Source organism: Microtus oregoni, unplaced genomic scaffold (genome assembly GCF_018167655.1).
Source record: "Microtus oregoni isolate MIOR12 unplaced genomic scaffold, Mior012 000005F_ref0000423, whole genome shotgun sequence".
Lineage (NCBI taxonomy): Eukaryota > Metazoa > Chordata > Mammalia > Rodentia > Cricetidae > Microtus > Microtus oregoni.
The window spans coordinates 50149172-50165819 of NW_024543064.1; the positions used below are offsets into that span (position 1 = coordinate 50149172).

A 16648-nucleotide genomic window follows, 5' to 3' on the forward strand; every position below is an offset into this window, starting at 1 on the left:
TTAGACACCATCTCACCATCCACATCTAAATGAAGTAATTGAACAATAAAAAGTTATAGCTTCTATACCTGCTGCAGGATTTTCAGGCATTTTGGATTGTCCCTTTCAAAAAGCCTAAAGGAAAAAAAAATTAACCTTAATTATAGAAGTATGTCTGTAGTCCTACAGAGGAAAATAAAACAAACTTCAAGAACACTCGTTGTCAAAACTGTTCTTAGTGAAATTCAAATTAAGACCACATAAAGGCATCAATCCATGTCCACTCAGATGGGGAAAATCTAAAAAGACCAGCGTGAGTGCTGGCAAGGCTGCAAAGCAGCTACAGCTATCACATGCTGTTAGTAGGGAAATAAAATGGCACACCACTTTGGGAAATTATTTGGTACTTTATTTTTATTAATTTTTTATAGTTTAAATCATAAGTAGTTTTTTATAAAGTCAAAATTTATAATGCACTAATTATATAATCTACCCCTTCTGCTCATATTTACCCAAGAGAAATGAAAATATGACCTGTACATGAAAGTATATAGTATGATTTGTAAAAGGTCCCAACTAGAAATACTGAGATGCCTAGTCATACTAGTGGATAAACAAATAAATGTTACATAAATATAATATTCAGGGAAAAAAGTTTCTGACACATACAATAAGGGTGAATCCAAAAAGTAGAGTACTGGGGGTTGGGGTAGGGATGTGGTGAAGGTGGTAGAGTTCTTAACCAGTATGCAGGAAGCCCCAGGTTCTATCCCCAGCACCACATAACTGTAATCCCAACACTTGGAAGGAGGACCAGGCGTTCAAGGCTGGAATGGGCTACAAGAGATGATATGTCAACAACAAAACCAATAAGGCTGTCATCAGCATTGGTAGGGGTCCAGGTAGTCTATGCAAATGTTCCCCGTGTGAAAATTCCCCAAAAACCTGAGATCAGAGCATCTCAGAAACACTCCTCATATACTCAGCACCACAATTGCACAATCCTCACAACAATCGAACAGGCAGCTATGAGGACAGCCAGGATGGCACTGTTCTTTTTATATGAGCACAGCGCCCAAAACCAGTCTGAAGGCCATTAATCAATCAATATTGATAAAGCAAAGAATGCAAGCTCAAAACTGTAAGATGCCATTGTTATAGTTGAATGTCTAGTATAGTATGAATGACTAGTTAATTAAAAGAACAGCAGGAGTCTGCCCCCAGACGCCTCTGAAAAGCAGGCAGGAGGACAGACTGCACAATCTTTTAGGAGGACAATTTAGTGCCTACAAATGGAGAGGTGTAAATTTAATTTAATTCTCTTTTACCAGGATTTCAATTTCTGGGTCTCTCTCTCTCTCTCTCTCTCTCTCTCTCTCTCTCTCTCTCTCTCCAATGGCATGTGGCTCTCTCCTTCCCAGCCTGCCTCACAAACACACTTTAACAGAGACCTTTATTCCAAAATGTCAGGTACACAGTCCAAAAATCCATGGATTCCTGAGGCATGGCTAGCTGGGAAACAGGAAACAGAGACATTTTTGGTTTGTATAAGTAAAGAAAGGCTTATGGAAATAAAGGCTTTCAAGACAGAAAAGGTCTCCTTAAATTCCATCCAGGCCAACAAGACCCAATCTGAAAGTAAATACATAAAAATAAAATAATCATGTAAAAACAAATTTTAAAAAAGAAAGTCTTCCTTTAGAAAACTATTTCTGTATAGTCCACAGAATTTTCTGGATTTTTTAATGATTTATTTTCACTTTTTATGTGTGTTGGTGTTTTGTCTGCATATATGCCTCTATGAGGGTGTCAGATCCCCTAAAACTGGAGTTACAGACAGTTGTGAACTGTCATGTAGGTCCTGGGAATTGAACTCAGATCTTCTAGAAGAGTATCCAAGTACTCTTAACCCCTGAGACATCTCTCCAGGCCCAATTTTTTTGTGTGAATGGATTTGTTTTTGATTTAGTACATCACTTTAAAAAAAAAAAGTGTCTCCAAGAGATTGAAAACAAATATACACAAAGAAATGATTAGGTCAGTCACAATCATTACTGCTGTGGGACAAAGGTCTTTTATCCTGTCACTTGTATTATTTTTAATAAAATGCTGATTGGCCAGTAGCCAGGCAGGAAGTATAGGCGGGGCAATGACGACCATGCAAAAAGTAGAAGCGTGGCAATGAGAATTATGGGAAGAAGGAAGTTTCAGTCTGCAGTCGTCATCCAGACACAGAGATGTGACTGCCTCGCCAAAAAAGGTACCAAGCCACATGGCTAAAACAGACAAGAATTATGGGCTAATATAACTTATAAGAGTTAATAAGCAGCCTGAGCTAATAGGCCAATCAGTTTATGATTAATGTAGATCTCTGTGTGATTTCTTTGGGACTGAACAACTGCAGGGCTGGGTGAGATAGAAATCTCGGTCAACACATCACCACCAGCCGAATCCTCCCTGCCACAAGAGCATCGAAGATCAGAATCTTACACACACTAGGCGAGCACTGTACAGTCAACCTACATGCCCAGCCCCATCGTACTTCCTTAAAAGCCGTAATTATGTGCCAACAGGTCATGTTTGGTTAGAATGTGATTAAACTATCTAATTCTACAGGGCATGTGGTGTGATTCTGACCACAATGAACTTGTGAGAGGATTTGAGAGATTTGTGATTTTACATGATGTCTATAGTGATATTTTATTTGTGATCTAACAAATAAAACTTGCCTGAAGATCAGAGTGTGCAGCTAAGCCACTAGTTAGCCATAGAGGCCAGGCAGTGGTGGCGCACACCTTTAATCCCAGCTCTTAAGAGTCAGGTGGATCTCTGTGAGTTCAAGACCACCATGGGCTACTTTTGCCTAAACAAGAAACAGAACTCACACAAAGGTGATCCCAGCACCTGCGATCACACGCCTTTAATCTCAGCACTAGGGAGGTAGACACAGGAGCGAAATGGATGGGTGTGGAGAGGAATATAAGGCGGAGGAGACAGGAGCCAGATCAGTCTGAGGATTCGTGCAGTCAGGATCGCCCTTTTGGCCTGAGCATTGATAGAGGTAAGAACACTAGTGGCAGGTCACTCTGCTTCTCTGATCTTCAGTATTAACGCCTATATCCTACTTTGGGTTTTTATTAATAAAAACAATTAAAATTCATGTTACAGATGTCCGTAATGGCCAGCAAGTATTTATTCTTTCCTGTTCAAGAGAACATATTACTGGCATCAAAACCATCTCCTTACCAACAAACCACTTGCTATTCAAAATAGCAATGTCTGAGACTGAATTTTACTTCAGTGGACAAATTAAGAATTTCAGTAAGAGGCTACAAAATGCACTTAGAGCTAATTTCCTATGGACTCATCAAATAGAGGACTTGAAACATGGTGGCTGTGTGCTGTCAAATCCAGGAAAGTAAGATTCCTGGGAGTTTTACCTGCTGGCTGGGGTTCCTCGTGGCTATCTGTGTCTGACTTCTGCTATACAGTTGGAATTGAGTTAGATCTCAAATTCACATGAGACCTGAGCATGCTGGAAAACCCACCCTTTGTATAAAACAGGAAAGCTGTACAACATGCCCAAGTGATAGGGAAAGCAGCATTTAGCAGAATATTTGTGTTATTTCCAAACAAAGACAAAAAGTGTGCATTGGGAAATTTTCTAGAAAAACATTTAGGAAGTAATAGTGATTGTTTCCAGAAAACAGAAAAGAGGAATTTAAAAGCTAGCCTTTGGAGGATGAGGTTATAATTCAGTGGAGAACATATGGTCAACATGCATGAGGATTCAATCCCAACATCACAGAAAAATAATAAAACAAAAATTAGCCTAAAACTTTATAGATTCAGGGTGGATTGAATTTTTATTAAAAAACTATGGATTAAGAATGTAGTTCAGGGGCTGGAGAGATGGCTCAGAGGTTAAGAGCATTGCCTGCTCTCCCAAAGGTCCCGAGTTCAATTCCCAGCAACCACATGGTGGCTCACAACCATCTGTAATGGGGTCTGGTGCCCTCTTCTGGCATACACACAGACAGAATATTGTATATATAATAAATAAATAAATAAATAAATAAATAAATAGCAACGCGTATGCCTATAACCCCAGGTCACAGGAGACTGAGGGAAAAAGATCTTGAGTTTGAGGTCAGTCTAGGCATAAAACAGATCTAACCTCAACAAGTAAGTAAAGATATGTAAATAATAAAGTAAAAGTAACAAAAAGATAATGACTAGGGGGGTCTAACAAGAACAAGATATACAGCAAGATAGCAACAACGAAATGGGATAGATATAGTGGAAATTCTGATTGGTCTTAATAATAAAAAATAATAAAATAATAAAAACTTGGTGTCAGATATAGGGGTTAATGCTCAAAGACCAGAGAAGCAGAACTGCTACCCACTAGTTCTTACCTCTACTGAATCCTCAGACCCAAAGGGCAATCCTGTCCCTATGAATCCCTCAGACTGAATGGGATATCCTGTCTCTACAAGTCCTTAGACTGAATGCCTTCTCTAAGAAACCACAGATTGAATTCTAAGCTCCTGTCACCTCCTGCCTTACATAACTCTCTCCAGCCAGCCATATCACCTCTCGTCTCCATCTCTCAAGTGCTGGGATTAAAGGTGTATGCCACCACTGCCTGGCCTCTAACTAGTGCGGCTAGGTCCGCACTCTGATCTTCAGGCAAGTTTTATTTGTTAAATGACAAACAAAATATCACCACAGGATCATTACAATGCAAGGCACACAGTAGTAGTACCTTGTGCTAAGAGAAAGCAGACTAAACCACCTAGGAAGGGGGTCTGGGAATGCTATAATATGTACTTCAGAAACCCTTGCACAAGCCAGGCATTGATGGAGCACACCTTTAATCCCAGTACTTGGGAGACAGAAGCAGGTGGATCTCTGTGACTTCAAGGCAAGTTTGGTCTACAAAGTGAGTTCCAGAAAGTTCTCTGTGTAACAGTCAGAACTATTATGCAGAGAAACTCTATCTCAAAAAATAGAAAAGTTTTAAGAAAAAATAAAAAGGAACACTTTCACTGTAAAAGAAAAGGGGGTGGTCGGGGCTGGAAGGATGGCTCAGAGGTTAAGAGCACTGACTGCCTTTCCAGAGGTCCTGAGTTCAATTCCCAGCAACCACATGGTGGCTCACACCATCTATAATGAGATCTGGTGCCCTCTTCTGGCATGCAAGCATACAGACAGACAGAACAATACATATAATAAATAAATAAAATATTAAAAAAAAGAAAAAAAAGAAAAGGGGGTGGGTAGAAAAGTGAAAATAAAGTGACCATTTTTGTTCATTTGCTGCAGGTCCCCGAGTGGTGGCAGCAGGCAGCGAACAGCGGATCCCAAGAGCAGTCAGTCCCAGGCAGGGATGGTGCAGATCCCCAAGTGGTTGCAGCAGGCCACGAGGGGAGACAGACAAATGGGCACACCATGCAGAATGAGGTTAGATTTTATTGAATGGGTTATGGAAGGGAAGGGGGAGAAGGAGAAGAGGAGAGAGAGAGAAAGAGAGAGAGAGAGAGAGAGAGACAGAGACAGAGAGACAGAGAGAGAGACAGAGAGACAGAGAGAGACAGAGACAGACAGAGAAAGACAGAGAGAGGAGAGAGTGAAGGGGGAAGGGGAGAAGTGGGGAATGGCAGGAGGACCAGGAGTTAGAGGTCAATCTGTTCTATACAGCAAGACCTTGTCTCTAAAATGAACAAACATTTTCATTTTTATAATAATTTCTTGTACAAAAAAAACACAAAAGAATCTTATTCTAAAAGCCTGGTGAGGATGTAGCCTGCTCTCACAGTTCAATGAAACAGCTCTATGCTGTTTTTAGCCTGGAGTCAGCAGAAAGTGATCAGAGACTTTAAATCAAGAAGTATTGGATCCATGTCTTAACTGAAGCATTTGGAGGGCTAAGACAAGAGGACTGCTATGGGTCTGAAGGCAACCCAGGGTTGACAGTGAGTTCCAGGCTAGCCTGATCTCAAAGTATATACGTATATACATGCATACAGACATACACATGTGCACATACAATACAAAAATGCAATGGTGTTCAAACTTTCTGAGCATACATTCGCATCATTAAAAAGATGTTGAGCTGGGGTAGAGTGCTTGCCTTGACACACAAGCCCTGGGTTCAAGCCACACTGTTAATAAATAAAACATGTTGAACACAGATAAGGTTCTTTGTCTGCTTCTTAACAATTATAAAAATGTACTGCTTAGGCCGGGGAGAGAGTTCAGTGGACAAAGTGATACATAAAATGTAAGGACAAATATCAGATCCCTAGCAGCAACACAAATGCAGGGCGGCTGTGAAAGTTCACTGTAATCCCAGCACATGGGTGACAAAGATAGGGTATCCCCAGGACAAGACAACTAAAGCCTGTGGACTAACCAAATCAGCCAGTTCCAGATAAGATGAGAAACCTGGCCTCAGTTTAAAGTGGGAAGCAATCAAGAGACATCTGATGTCAACCTCTGACCTCTCTATATATGTAGCACTTACATGCATGTGATTTATATGCCTGTAGGTACACCACACACATAAAATAAATTTAAAAAATAAATACTACTTCCCTATTTGCAGTATTTATAATATATAATATATATGTATTACATATTATACAATATATATTCTAAATATACATATTTCTATAATACAAAATACAAATACAAAACAAAGACTTCAAAAGGATAAAAATTAACAATTAAAGTTGACTATCGGGACTGGGAAGGTGGATCAGCAGTTAAACGTGCTTACTACTCTTGCAGAGCACCAGAGTTTGATTCTCAGAGCTGCAGCTCACACCAGGCTGCACACAAACACCTGCAACTCCAGCTCAAGGAGGATCTAAATGCCCTCTTCTGGTCACTGCAGGCAACTGCACTCACACACGTAGAAACATGCATACACATAAATAAATCTTTAAAAAATTAATTGTATTATCATCTTCCTCCAAGTGGATAAAATTGGAGACATCTTGGAAACTATGGTAACAGATGAGCTCAGTGAGGGTTAGGTAAAAAGCGGCTGACACAGGAGGCCTAGGAAATTACTATAATTCTGGGGCTGCAGAGAAGGCTCCACAGTTAAAAGCATTCACTGCTCTTGCAGATCACCCAGATTTTGTTCCCAGGCCCCACTATAACCATCCATAACTCCAGTTCCAGGGACACCTACGCCCACAGGCACCAGGCACACACATAGTGTGAATAATTAAATAAATATTTAAATGAAAAGAATGACTCCATGTTTCGGGCAATAGCTAGGGAAGGGAACTAAAACTCAAAAAGTACATAGTAAACACAGGAAAAAACACAAGCATGAGAGTCAAACATATCTGACCTCTTAGGAAGAAAATTAACAGCCACCACTTAATATTACCAAGGCACTAGCTTCAACTCTCAGCACCTCCAAAAAGAAAAAAACAAAACACAGTTATCAAATTGGCTTAACTGTCAACTTGACACAACCAAGTCACCTGGGAAGAACATCAATGAGGGATTGCCTACATTGGGCTGGCCTGTGGGCATGTCTGTGAGGGATTGTTTTAACTGATGCAGGAAACCCTAGCTCACTGTGGGTAGTACCACTCCCTAAGAAGGGGGACTTTTTTTTTTTTGTTTTGTTTTTCGAGACAGGGTTTCTCTGTGGTTTTGGAGCCTGTCCTGGAACTAGCTCTTGTAGACCAGGCTGGTCTCGAACTCACAGAGATCCGCCTGCCTCTTCCTCCCGAGTGCTGGGATTAAAGGCGTGCGCCACCACCGCCCGGCAGGAAGGGGGACTTGAAGAAGAGTGAAGAAAGCTAGCTGAGCAGAAGCAAGGAAGTAAAGATGCATTTTTCTCTCTCTGTTCTTCATCGTGGATATGATGTGATAGTTTCAAGTTCCTGCCTTGACTTCCCTCCAATAACGGACATTGTGCCTGGGATTATAAAATGAATACACTTTTTCTCCACTAAGATATTTTGTTACAGTAACAGAAAGGAAACTAGAGCACTGGGCTTGTAGTTGGAACATGTTTAAACTGAGTACAATTTGCCACAGATAGGCTATCTACAACTGGCATAGTAGGACACAGTATTAGAGAATCCCAACAGGGTCGGGGAGATGGCTCAATGGGTAAAGCACTCTAAAGAAGCATGAGAGTAGAATTTGGATCTCCAGCTCACAATTCAAAGCCTCACAGAAGCCACTTGCAATTCCAGAACTTACGAAGGCAGAGACAGGGAACCCCCTAGAGAAGCTAGCAGGCTAGACTAGCCTAATTGGTGAGCTCTGGACTCAGAGAGAGCTACTGCCTCATTAAATAAAGTGGAGACCAACCAATGAAGAGGCCCAATGTCAATTTCAGGTCTCCACATGCGTGCCATAGATTCACATACTTATGAGCAGGCATACATGCTTGCATACATCACACAGTTGTAGTGTGATATTTCATTTGTATTTTAATAAATAAAGTTTGCCTGAAGCTCAGAGAGTAAAACAACCCCACTGGTCAGCCTTACAGACTAGGCAGTGGTGACACACATCTTTCATCCCAGTTACCACACTAGTTTGCCATAGAAACCACATGGTAATGGTGCACGCCTTTAATCCTGGCCCTAGAGAGAAATATAAAAGGGGAGAAGAGAGCTCTCAGACACAGTCTCATTCTGAGATTTCTGGAGACAGGATTGCCATTTTCAGACTGAGTAGAGATAAGAGCCAGTGGTTGGCTGTTTTGCTTTTCTGACCTTCAGGTTGAACCCCAATTTCTGTCTGAGTTTTTATTAATCGTGCTACACATAGTCATATACATGTCACACACCCACACACCAAAACACATACACAGAAAACAAAAAGTTTATTATGCTCAGCAGCTGCTATTCACCAAACAAGAGAGACTAGGCCATGAACTCCTCCTATCAACTGTAGGTTTGACTGAAGAAAATTACAATATTGTGGCTTTTTAAAAATCCATGTCCTATGCCAATACTAACTGATGAAATAGTTGTGGGGAAAATATGACTCAGAAAAAGAAATCGAATTTAATTTAAATTTCTGGTTGCAGGAAATTTACTGGAGGAAAAAAAAATCTGTTAAATCCTCGGATCATGAATCCAAACAACCAGATGTCATGGTGAACAACTTCAACCCCAGCACTCTCAGGAGGCAGAGGCAGCCTGGTCTACTTATGAAGTTCTAGATCAGACTGGGGCTACACAGTAAGACCCTATATCAGTGGGGGGGGGGGGAACCAAGACAAATTAAGGACACAAAGAAACATACTTTACAGACTTTCAGTACTTCATGAGAATTTAACTCTCTACTAACAAACATCTGGTAATCTATTTGAAAATTTGTAAAATAAGGTCACTGGCCATCCAGCTGGAAAAGCACAGGCACTCATTGAAGTGCATGTGTGAACTGGATCACTACAACTGGGTGGTTCATAACTCCAGAGCTAGCTCACTGGAACAGGAAGCTTGAAAACTCCATGAGCTTAATATTAAGTGTAAAGTCATGATGAAGTTATTTAAAAACTGAAGTCCATGAACAGTTTTAACTATGTTTCCTTCAAGGTCCAAGTTCAGGATTTGTCCATTTTCGTTTGTCCTCAAAGATCAACATTTACTAGGTACTCATTAAATAACAGAATTCAAACCAAAGAGTGGTGGTGGCTGCCACCAAGACTCTAAATAACTGTATCAGCTGCCGTGCAATACAAACCAAGTGTTACATTCCATTAAGAATGGAATCTCTGGCCTGGGTGGAGACTTAACATTCCAGCTGGGCAATACAATCACCTAGCTCAGTGACCAGCCTCAAGAAAGCTTGATAGTCCTTGAGCCTTTTTAAGGAGCTAGGAGGAATAATTATCCCCTAATGCCAGAAGCTCTCTAAGGTCTGCCCTCCCAAGTCCTGACTCAGAAAGGCTTAATGCTTCCTTATCCCTCCCTGCTTCTCCCATTGGATGCTAGCCAGAGCCTAAGAACACCTTTTCTGTTATTCTGGGCTTCTTGCTCTTTCTCTGGAGCCCCTCCCTTTTTTGTGGTGAGACTGTGTGGCTGACCTCCATGACTCACTGAAATGGAATGAATTTTTCTCCTCCTCTCCTCTATCTGCCTCCTCTGGGCAGTTGCCTAGATTTGCAGTTGGTCCTCCTTGGGGTTTTTCTACTAAACTAATAAAATTGTTCTCAAGCTTCCTTTTGAGTCCATTCATAAATTCTTTCAATAACAATACTAAGAACTCCAAGAAAGGAGCATACTAATTTCCCTGGTAACATGTAGCAACTCCACCAGGATTCCCCGAAAATTTCCGGCAACACAAGTCAGGTTTCCTACAAATGCCTAGTGAAGGCTTTCCTAAACCAACTGAATATATTTTAAAACTGTATATATCTCCACTGTCAAAACACCACATCCCTAGAATGTAAAAGACAATTCTAGAATGAGGCTAGATGCTAAAGCTACATGTAATGTTTTAAGTTCACCTGAAAGAACATGTTTGGAAATATTGAAATTCAAGTTGAAAAATACCATGAGAAAATCAAGTTAGTTCTTCAGAATAGTTCAGCTGGCAAAATATGAATTTTATCATTGTAACATTCAGGTGCATCAATTCCTGTCACTACTTTCTCTGCAATTTGGTTGATTTTGTATAAGTGAGACTATTCTGTTATACTTGTATGGTTCTGTTGGTGACAGTTTTCCCCTATAAGCAACAACAGGAACAAATCTGACCAATTTTCACACTTATTAAGTCTCTGATCATGTTCTTAATGGATGCTGCAATCACAATCCTCCAGTAAAAAAACCTGAATGTTCAGACTCCAGGGACAATTAGCTCCTGCCTCAACGTTGGTCTATTTCCTCCATATGTAGGCTGTGCCCTCACAAGTCTCCAAGAACTATGGTCATACTATTTTTTGGGATTCAAAACAACCGAGCAAATTGACAAGGAAGGCCAGTCTACTAGGTTTTGGATGTCCTACCCACCAAAGCTCATTCTCGTTTTTCCAACAAACATTCCCCTGATGTTGGGTACATAGTTTGCACCTATTGATTCAAACATTTGTAGGCTGATATGAATGGATTACTGATAGGTTCAGGCTAACCTAGATTACACACTGAGTTCCAGGTCAGCCTGGATAACATTATCTAATCTCTCTCAATCTCTCTCTCTCTCTCTCTCTCTCTCATTTTGGAACTAGCTCTTGTAGACCAGGCTGGCCTCGACCTCACAGAAATCCTCCTGTCTTTGCCTCGTGAGTGGGATTAAAGACATGCGCCACCACTGCCCAGCTCTAACTGATGTTCTGAATGTCTTATGGTATTTCATAAGTCCTTAAAACACAAGGATGCAATGCTATTGAAAAACATGAAAACAAGAAGGAAGCATAGATGCCACTGAGGAGAATTAATTAACTTCATGGGGGAGGGAACTATCAAATGTTCAAGACTTTAGAGGTAAATAACTAAAAATAAAAAAAAAAATCTCAAACTGAACTGGCCAAGTACATTCATTTATCTCCCTTTTGAGAATAAAAATAATCCAGAAAAGAAATTCTTTTTCTTGGTTTTCCTTTACAGGGTTTCTCTGTGTAGCCCTGGCTGTACTGGAACTCACTCTGTAGATCAAGCTGAACTCAAACTCACAGAGATCCACCTACCTCTGCCTCCCAAGTACTGGGATAAAAGGCATGTGCCACCACCGCCTGGCCCATCAAAGAATCTTTTTAAATATCTAATTGTTGAGAGGACAAAATAAAATAGCATTTGGCCTAGCACATGGCAATACTCAACAAACAGCCAACAAACAATGGCTATTATTGATAACATCTCTTTTCAATCAAAATTACATGATATTTTGTAATTTCACAGAAGTCAATATGTCATCTGTGATTTTGCTATGTAATCAATACTAATTGAACAATAAAATCTTTATCAATACAACTAATACAAAACAAGAGATCAAGGAAAGGTCTATATATTGGGGTTTTGTTTTTGCTTTGGATTTTATTGTTGTTGTTGCTGGGTTTTTGTTGTTGTTTTTGATTGGTTGGTTTTTCGAGACAGGGTTTCTCTGCAGTTTTGGAGCCTGTCCTGGAACTAGCTCTTGTAGACCAGGCTGGCCTCAAACTCAGAAATCCAGCTGCCTCTGCCTCCTAAGTGCTGGGATTAAAGGAGTGAACCATCACCACCCAGCACTTTCTTTCTTTCTTTCTTTCTTTCTTTCTTTCGGTGATTTTTGAGACAGAATCTCAGTAAGAAGCCCTGTTTGACCCAGAACTTGCTATATATCAGACTAGCCTGGAACTCATAGAGATCCTCCTGCCTCTGCCTTCCATAGGCTAGGATTAAAGGTATGCACTTTCATGTAGAGGAAAAATTAGTACACTGTATCTAGTGTAAATATTAAAATGTAATAGTTGTTTGCTGGAGGTACTTAGATCTTCAAGAAATCATTGTAGAAAACAGTGATTGTTTTCTGTGATTTACAAAGTTGTTTATAGGTCTTTGCCCTAACTTTGGCCACAGGGCAATCCTGGCATGCCAGAAACATCTTGCATTATTGAGTACTGCAAACAGTGCACAATAAGGACTGAAGTCACAGGGGCGTGATGTTTTCCTTTACAAAACATAGATTAGATCAGGGCTTTGGGATGAGGAACTTGCTTTACCCACAAAACAAGTTTTGTATAACAGTCAATAAATATGCTTCTGCATGACCGTTTGAGTTCAGTTCATCAGGACTGCTCCTCCCAGATGCTTCAGAGCCTAAATTACCCTCTTTCTTTGATTATCCCTCTTAACTCTGAACACCCAATACCACCAAGTCAGTTTAAAGCCCTTAAACGGCATGATGGTACACGTATATAATCCCAGCATTCCATAGGCAAGAGGAGGTGAGTTTAAGACCACTGTCTCAAACACAAGTCAATTTATATTGGTGTGTTAATGCCTTATGACATTCCTCCCAATGGGCAAATACATGTGCAATCCTTATCTAGTGTCTTCTCATAGAATGTGAGCCACAAATGTTAATTTTAAAACTTCTGCCAAGAGCTAGAGAGATGACTGAACAGTTAAGTGTGTACACTGCTTACAGAAGATCCAAATTCAGTCCCTAGCACCCATATCAGGGCACTAACCTAGCCTCCTCCACAGGCACTTGCATTCACTTGCACAAAACCACACATACACGTAATTTAAAAATAATAAAAATAGGCAGTAGTGGCAGAAACCTTTAACCCCAGAGGAGGCAGAGGCCAGTCAACCTGGTCAACAGAGTGAGTAGTCAAGGCTACACAGAGAAACCTGTCTCAAAAAACAAAAAATAAAAATAAAAAATAAAATAATAAAAAATAAGTCTTAAGTAGTTGATAGTATAAAGACAAAATTAACTTTAATATGCATTTTACTTAATCCAGTATATACAAAGCATCCTTTAAATATGCACATAATGTAAAAATAAAATATTTAAAAAATTTTTACATTATCTTCCGAATCTAGTGTGCATTTCACTTGGTCCCAAAGAATCCCATTTCAACAGTTTCCTGTGTTCACAACGAAGTCCCGACCGAGACCTTTTCAGAAAAATCTTTGCAATGTTTTTAGCAGACATTTGCTTCTCAGATCAGTCTCTGACTAGCCAGGTAAGAATGCTGCCAGGCTTGAGTTCCTCCTGATTGCATCTGAGCAGAGACCAAAGTGGGAGAAAAATGACCTGTTGCTACAAGACACATTCTAAACTGCTTCCTTTCACCTCACCAATTCTCAGTGAGCAGATCATCTCCAAAGGGGGGACCAGCACAAATCACGTAGCAAAAGCCGTAAGAGAGACCCATACTAGGTCATCAGGACCCGTGTGTTCACCTCACTAAAAAGGTATTATTGGCTGGTAGAGCAAGTGTCAGTATGTGCAAGGCCCTGAGTTTCCGACCTAGTACAATAAGTACAAATGAAACAAGGTACTAGCAAGCACTAAATTTCCTTCCAGTTGCAACAGATTCTACACTGGGGGCTCTAAAAGACGTCCAAATCTATACAAAAATCCCAAATTAAGAAAAAAATTCAAAGTAGCAATGGCTATGTGATCTCAAATATTAAGATAGAATAGCCCTGTTTTCTCTAGAAACTTAACTCTCCTACCAAGATGAGCAAAGACTTCTGAAAACTCACTCCTTTGGTCACCTCCCCAAGCTAATGCATTCTTGTTAAACTTTAACAAAGCAGGCAAGCTCAGACTACTTGGCTGCTTGATGTGAAAATAATTATTAAACCCTGTTGTAAGGAATGGGAAATACTGGGCTACTGTCTCAAAATTCAAAGTTTTAAAAGTAAACTCGTTACAGGAAAACACCGATATTTCTATCTTTAAAAATACAAAGTGAGCCAGGCGGTGGTGGCGCACACCTTTAATGTCAGCACTTGGGAGGCAGAGGCAGGAGAATCTTCATGAGTTTTGAGCACAGCCTGGGCTACAGAGAGTTCCAGGACAGTCAGGGATACACAGAGAAACAGAATGAAAGAAGAGTCATGTGATTTATTGTATTTTTCTCAACACTGAAATGAGCTGCTGGTTGCTGCTAGATCCCTTTTCTTCTGAAGTTCTCTAACAATTTCAAACAGGCATACAAGGCACGTCGGTCATTTCCACACACAAACCCTCTCTCAAGCTCCTCAGCCCACCTTCTTCACAGCAAGTCCCCCTCCTGTTTTCACGTCTAATTTTGGTTTGTCTCCTGTTTAAAAATTCTCGTTTTCCCGACATTGAATCTATGTTAACTTCTTACGCGCATAATAGTTGCAGAAAGAAATCAGGGCGGGGGCGCCTACTTAGTACGTGTGTTGTCCGAGATGCAGTCCTCTCGCCGCTGAAACAAGGCTGATCCGGAACTGGAGATTATTAAGACTAGATTCCATGAGAGTGACAACTTCGGACAACTCAACCTTAGAGCAAATCATTATTCTGATGACAAGTCCGTTATATGCCACCAGTAATAGCATCTAAACTAGTATGGGCAATCGCTTAGCCATCTGTTTACAAATTCTAGCAGTGAAAAAAATCTTCCACATCTGTATTAACTTTCAAATTACCTTAATTTTCAATAGTCTTTTATTAAGGCCGTTAGGGCCCGAGAAACAGCAAAAGGTCATGACTTTCCATTTTCTAATTCTGCAAAGTAAACAGATTCCAGTTTTTCCCGCCTCTCCCTAGTTTCCCCGAGAAATGGTGAATCTGAAGTCAGCGCCTGGAACGTGGTCTAGCAGTTTGAAAGGACAGACATCGTTCTGGGTCTCAGTAGGCTTCTTCACCCAAGACACACTGGTCAAGCACCCACCGATGGGGAGGCCATAGGTCAGTGCGGGTGAGAGGCAAGCTAAAGAAATCAGGCCCAGCAAGGTGTGGCCTCTGAACCACGGTCGACAAGGAATCTCAAGGTCGACAAACCAGTCGACAAGGAATCTCAATGCCATAAGAGCCCACAGAAGACAAAATGCAAGCAGACACTCCAGGACAAGATTCGGACTTCGGGGAGGACAGGGGCATTCGAAAGATGGCAAAGATCTGGAAATGGTTTCCACTAGCCAGGAATCCAGTAACTTTCCCAAAGTCTGAGTCACCTCCCCCAATTACTCCGAGAGAAGCCCAAGGGGTGCGAGGACACCCCCGAGGCCAGCTCAGCCCTCCGCTCCCTCCCACCGTCGGCGGGGAGGCTCCGCCCCGCTCCGAGGCCGCGGGCGCCAGATCCGGGAGCACGCGCGACCCGCTGAGCTCCCAGGCCCCGCGGCCTGGAAGTCGGCGCAGGGCGGAGGAGCAGAGCCGCGCGCGGGGGTCGCCTTGGGGCCTGCGAGCCGCCTGGGGCACCATCCGCAGCCTCGGGCCACGGCTCCCTCGAGGCCCCCGCTCGGGGCGCCACAAGCGTTACCTGGTCAGGCGACAGCACTGTGGGAGCCCCGGGGCTGCGCGGGCGCCGCCGCCCCACCTGGCGGAAGTGCAGCGGCTGGCCTCACCTGGGCGGAAGTGCAGCGGCCTCCTCACCTGGACGGAAGTGCAGCGGCGGCCTCCTCACCTGGTCCTCTCTCGCTCTCGGCCGGGGCTGGGCGGGGCGGGGCGGGGCGGGGCGAGCGGGAGCCCGTGGGCTTCGAGGCGCCCGTGAAGTTCCGCGGGTGAGTGGGGCTGCCGAGCGTGGAGAGGAGGCGTGGGGCCGTGCGGGCAGGTGCGGAGGTGCGGGGCCACCGGCGCTGGCCCGAGAGCGAGACCCTAAACAAGACACCGAAGGGCGGTATCCGTGCAACCTCTGGGTCAGGTCCACTTAGCCCCTAGCCCTATGTCCCTTGGTTCCTGTCTTCTTGTGGCCCTTAGGTTTTCTAGATGTGCTGACTGCACGTAAAGTTTCATAAATGTCGATCTCTGTGTCCCATCATCATAAGTGTAATTATGTGGGTTTTTTTTTTAATTTAGAATTTTGGCGATAAGCTTCTGCTTTATCGAATACAGCCCACTCAATGCTAAAGAGATAACCATCAGGTATCTTACTGAATAAATGAACTATTAAGCATTGTGATTGACGGGATGCTAGATAAAAGGGTATCCTCAAAAGATGAATACATACAAACAACTACGACACGAGGACGTTTGCTGGTTAAGCGTT

The 16648-nt window shown here is 42.1% G+C and overlaps 1 protein-coding gene across 5 annotated transcripts in view; it reads right to left on the reverse strand.

Annotated features, from left to right (window-relative positions):
* The window catches only part of Patj (PATJ crumbs cell polarity complex component), a 307480-nt gene extending 291416 nt beyond the window's left edge, over window positions 1-16064 (reverse strand). For 4 of the 5 annotated variants that reach the window (XM_041651475.1, XM_041651470.1, XM_041651471.1 and 1 more), the window contains exons 1-2: window positions 15923-16024; window positions 69-114 (exon numbers count right to left, since the gene is read on the reverse strand). In XM_041651475.1, the coding sequence (XP_041507409.1) occupies window positions 69-90 (22 nt within the window). In that variant the 5' untranslated portion in view covers window positions 91-114; window positions 15923-16024. Of the gene's footprint in view, window positions 1-68; window positions 115-15922 lie in introns of all 5 variants that reach the window. The other variant, XM_041651469.1, reaches the window with a different exon arrangement.
* Window positions 16065-16648: the final 584 nt, after the last annotated feature.